This window comes from Corylus avellana, chromosome ca10 (assembly GCF_901000735.1).
Source record: "Corylus avellana chromosome ca10, CavTom2PMs-1.0".
Classification (NCBI taxonomy): domain Eukaryota; kingdom Viridiplantae; phylum Streptophyta; class Magnoliopsida; order Fagales; family Betulaceae; genus Corylus; species Corylus avellana.
In genome coordinates, this window is record NC_081550.1 from 21,439,148 (window position 1) to 21,444,459 (window position 5,312).

Below are 5,312 nucleotides of genomic sequence, written 5' to 3' on the forward strand. Positions count from 1 at the left end.
TTTTTTTTTTTTTTTGCACGTATTATGTTAAAGGATGTACCGGGCATCAGCATGGTAAGTATTATAATGGTTTCTATTAATTTTATTTCAAAAAAATACTAAATTTATATATCTCCATAATTTCTCCCGGGCTTGGCCTTAGACAGATAAATTTCCACCATTCAAAAAACTTGGGTGGCATGTGAATGTACCATGTATACATTTACACTGATGTATCATCATACATACTTGAAATTATTTTTCATAATTAAGAAATTAATGATACACCACAAACAGGATTCATTTTCTTTGTCAAGTACCAACTCGCTATTTTATAGTTGCCTTAACTGAACACTGCAAATATACACAAGCTAGGTAGATCTCTAGTAAATAGAGAGGAACAGTGAAGCCACCATGTTCATTTGTTGCATCCATGATGTTATGGCTGATGTTATTCTTGCAGTTAATGCCAGCATTCCTGTCTCAAAACAATCTGGATGGATAGGATTTGTTTTCCCTTTTTGTATGGTATGCAGGGATACACTGCTACAGCCTTCGAGCACAGCAGTGCCTTTATAAGCCTTGCATATATAGCTTACAAAGTTTTCGTAATCCTGCAGCCAGAGAAATATATCATTTCTAAAAGATAGCAATAACGGTTAAATAACAAGAATTTAATAAGTTGCAGATACCCTAGTTCAAAAATGATGTGTACATGTGCATATGTCCTAGAAATAGAAATCCATTCATTATATGCATATGGCCTTGGTGAATGATATTGGAAAACAGTAGACATTTCACTATGATATAGTCAAAAGAACAAACCTCATAGAGTGGTTCTCCATTCACAACTACCCACGGCACATACTCATGAGGAGGCTCAAGGGAATTTGTTTCAGCTGCATACTGTAATTCAAGCTGCATAAAGAAATACAAATCCAATTATAAACCCAACCAATTATAGATTGAGAAAATTTTGGCTTTCGATAAACTATTATATAAGCAACAAAAGGTTCAAGGAAAAAAAATGGTGCGACTGGTTTGATTTCAGTGAAGAACAATAGCACATATTCATGAATGAGGAGGCAACCACAAGCGCCCAAACAAAACATAACAGAATTCAAGTCCCATCTCAAAGATGGCATGATTTTACAAACAATCAAATGTCAGAAAAGTCAGTTTTAGTGTTCAATCATCAATTCAAGGTAATTGCACTCCATTCAAGAAACTCTTTTTTTGGAGTTATGCTATTCATTATTCTAGTTATGACAATAAATATACAAGTATTTGGTGGTTGTGCAACCTCCAACTGTTTCCTGACCGTGTTATAAATTAAGTTCATATGAATGCAGACGCAATAGCAGACCATAGTGTTAGCTAAATCCAATTTCACCAAGCCCATTAAAGGTTAGCCTTTTTCTTTCCCCACTTACTTCACTATCACTCACTCTTATTTTACTACAAATGAAAAACCAAATAGTTTAAGGACTGATAAAAAAAATTTGACATGATTCCAAACTCTTGTTAGCCGGAAACTTTCTCTCATCTATGTTCCTATGACAGGTCACCTTGCATGTACTTGCATACACAGATCTTACAGCTCCTTGGACGAATCAAGAAAACAAATAAATATTCTGTCTGTAAGGTAGATCTAACAAGAAAGAATTCATGCAAAAAATGCATTGCGACAGAATATACCTCTCCTGTGATAATCTAAACTACAAGTCTGCAAGAGAAGTTAGTAGGCTAGCAATTATACTGAAAATTAATGGCCATAGCGCTTTTACTTCAGTGGAGATTATTCTATACTAAGTGATCACATAATAACTACTCCACTTGGTGTATGCCCAATAAGGCTATACATTACTTAAATAAGGTGTCTTGATTCAGGTAAGTAGACAATATTCAGTTATTCTCCATAGGATAATCTGTGGTTTTCGTATAATTCAGTTTACTACACAAAGTTGGTATAAATGGTACAATCAACTGTAACTTCACAAAGACAACTCATACAACTTGAGGACCATTAATTCCAAAGAGAAAACCAACCTCTTTCCCGTATCCGCTGCTATAGCAATCTGCAATGGGTTTTGAATCCAAGTTCAATTTATCAAAACATGATTCCCACTCAGGGTATTTGTGTTCATAGGCCAAAGTCTCGACGCAATTAATAAAAGGAAAATGCTCGCTCTGCAAAACACGGAGGTGAATGAAAACATAGCACCACACTTGCATGTTATATAAAACTCTGAAAACTGACCAAACAACTCCACAATCTTAAGAACTTCCATTTTTTCTAAGCTTGAACTAGGACACATAATTTCATCAATACAAAGAATTCTAACACAAATACATGAATTTAACATAATGAAATATCATGAAATTCTATACATGCTTCTTTCTTTTTTCTTTTTCTTTTTTTTTTTTTCTTTTTTTTTTTCACAATTATCCGCATGACTTTCACAAAGACTACAAGAATGTGCACACACCATCATCTGAAAATGAGCTTAGCACAATTAATTTAGCAATGGGTTCCTCTAAATTCTCCCAATTTTTTATTTTTACTGAGTTAGAGTCGGTAACAAATTCTTTACTTTACCAGTTCAGGCCAGGCATGGATTGCACAGGCTTCCACAGTGTTCAGTAAGCATTCAGATGGGCCGTGCTGCAATCATAATCAAACAAAAGCCATCAATTTGTTGAATCAAAGAAAACCCCACATAGTAAATTAGAGAAAGAAACAAAGGGAAGAGTACTCACCTGGCAATCGAAGGTGTCGTTGCCTCTGAGTTTGGCGTTACCCCAAGGAACGAGTTTGAGATCGACGACGGAGATGAGGTCAGTTTCGAAGAGCTGGGCCAGGTAGTTGACGATGAAGTTGGCGCTGTAGGGGCACAGGGATTCATAGTATAGACCCAACGAAACTTTCTGAGAATTCGATGGTAAAATTCTTGAAGCTGAGGAAGATGTGAACAAGAAGAAGAACATTAGAAAGAGGGTAGTTACTGGACGACAAGCCATTGGAGACAAGCTTTAAGGTTTGTGAGATTTTTAGGATTGTGGATCAGAGAAGGAAAGGGTTGGTTTTGAGCCGTTCTTGCACCTGAAAGCGGAGAAGATAAGGCAGAATGGATCTATATTAACGGTCAAACCTCCTGAAACTAGAATGCATTTGCCCTCAAAGTTTGTCTATGTTCGAAGCGGTGGGAATATTGGGGGACCAGAAGCTGCTTGCCTGCACCCTGTTATACACAATTTGTCACATTCCTCAACAAAGCCTGACTTGAGCCAAGTGCTCTTATACACATCTCGTGGGTTATAAGATTAGATGTCTCACAATTTTTCTGGCCGGTCATTAAGAAATTACACATTTAGCTTTAATAATAATAATAAACCATAGCTATAGGGTGGTGATTGGCCACCCGGTACCATTTTTTTTTCTTCTAATTTTTGTTCTCTTATAATTTTGTAGTCTTATGATGACCCACGGAGAAGTTATTTATCACAACCTCAAACCTTATAGACTAATTTTACAATTTTCCCTAATTGTTTGACGGGTCACGTGACTAAGTGAAAAAAACAGCTCAAGTTTATGAGTTTCAAATAGTAATTACCAAATATTTATCTCACTGAAAAAGGTTTTTTTTTTTTTTTTTATCCTTTCTTTGTCAGGGTATGGATCCCTAAGAAAAGTAGAAAGAGACCCTAGAAGGTGAATTGAATTGATATTCACTCTACCTAAAGGAGATTTACCTCGGGTTTACAGACATTAGCTACCACAAATACATAGGTAAGAATCACATTTGCAATGCATTGAATTTTTAAGCTGTACCACGCTTTGATTAATAAAATAAACTTTATGGTCACTTATTAGCAGAATAGCAGGGGTGGTAAGATACTTTTGAAACCTCCTACCATGGGAAAGTGTTGGCCTCCAACGTGCAAAACATATCAGCAGTGAAATGGAATAAAAGGCAAAAGGTCCAAAGCCACCGTTTTGAATGTTATATTCATCATTTTGCCCATTTCCAATGAGCTTATTTGGAATTGCGTTTAAAAAATAGAATTTTTAAGTCAAAAAACGTTTTTGAATAAAAGCTTCATTTTTAAACTTTTGACATAAGTATTTTAACCATTTTTAAATTTTTTGGACCATTAAAAGCGCTTTTAATCTTTTTACCAAACGATTACTTTTTTTTTTTTTTCAAACCGACTTTTTGAGTGCTAAAAGCACTTTTAGGCCTCTCAAATGCAATCTCAAACATGCCCTTAGGCCCATTTGTTAAAGCATAACATTTTTTAACTTGAAAATGTTTTCAGTTGACTAGAGGAAAATAACATTCATAAAACGTAAAATGATTCACTCTTTCTATTTACATAAACTATTTTACACCGCTCCCCCACAATCCCAGACAGTCAATTGTGAGAGGGCCCCTCATGGAGCCTACTACCCAAGCTAGATGGGTCCTTGCATTGTTTACTTGACACCTGGAGCGGCACTCAAATAAATCCTTTGCTCTTCAAACTCTCAACAGCTTCCTTGATAATTTGTTCCATCGGAATGAATTGTAAGCCCAAGTCCATCAGCTTCTTGGATCCAAGCGGCGTCCTCAACAACCCAGGTTGGGTATCCTTAGGCAACCTACATATAAAGGGACATCATACCTTCAGCAATTCATACAACCATTTACTTCTATTGCATTTAAGTTATAAAATATCCATCAAGCAGATGCGACAATGTTCCGAAGATTGAAAAACAGAAATCAAATCAAGATTTGGAAAACCAACCAAATATATCAAAAAATAAATTATTGACTGGAAATTCTAAAATCAATGATTTATGGCAGCACAAAGAGAACTTAAAAGCTAGTGAAGGATGGAACATCATTAAAGGGCAAGAAGAAAAGATGCATCAGTCGGCCTCTAGAGATCCAACCCCACCCAATCCAAGGATTGGAGTGAGATTGGGTACCTTAGGAAATGCTGAAATTGAATTAGTGGAAAAAAAAAATATCCTACCAGATTTACGAACTATCAAAAATGTTAAAATCAAAACAAAATAAAAGGTACATTTTTATGGTACTTCCTATAGCAGACACTTCAGTATCAATGCTAAATTCAATACAGCTAATTGAACAAATGGTAGTTAGATATTATTTATCATCGTAATTATCCATAGAATGCAATCCACTATATTGTGGATTTTAAGGTTCTGATGCTGTTTTTATGGTTATCAGCTTTCTAGATTACAAGACAAGACATGTACATAGTTCCTGTTTCAAATCCATTTGCAGTAGCAGGAAGCCAAATTTATTACCTTGGCACCTTATATT

General features: G+C 35.5%; 1 protein-coding gene across 2 annotated transcripts; it reads right to left on the bottom strand.

Annotated features, from left to right (window-relative positions):
- Nucleotides 1–175: 175 nt before the first annotated feature.
- On the bottom strand, nt 176–3,254 carry LOC132164595 (gamma-interferon-responsive lysosomal thiol protein-like). 2 transcript variants are annotated; one of them, XM_059575132.1, is made up of 5 exons: nt 2,740–3,254; nt 2,579–2,644; nt 2,029–2,169; nt 805–897; nt 176–593 (listed from the first exon to the last, which is right to left on the bottom strand). In XM_059575132.1, exons 1-5 carry the CDS (start codon nt 2,998–3,000, stop codon nt 363–365), a joined length of 792 nt encoding a protein of 263 aa, XP_059431115.1. In that variant the 5' UTR covers nt 3,001–3,254; the 3' UTR covers nt 176–362. The 2 variants fall into 2 exon arrangements, with proteins under 2 accessions (XP_059431115.1, XP_059431116.1); XM_059575133.1 differs by lacking the exon at nt 2,029–2,169.
- Between the last annotated feature and the right edge of the window lie 2,058 nt (nt 3,255–5,312).

Bases quoted from the DNA above. Each gene is read 5' to 3' on its own strand.
- LOC132164595 (XM_059575132.1), bottom strand. From the start codon at position 3,000: ATGGCTTGTCGTCCAGTAACTACCCTCTTTCTAATGTTCTTCTTCTTG. The intron at 2,170-2,578 runs GTAAAGTAAAGA...CGTGTTTTGCAG, and splicing joins TCCATGCCTGGCCTGAACTG to AGCGAGCATTTTCCTTTTAT. The intron at 898-2,028 runs GTTGGTTTTCTC...TTCTTTATGCAG, and splicing joins GCAGCGGATACGGGAAAGAG to CTTGAATTACAGTATGCAGC.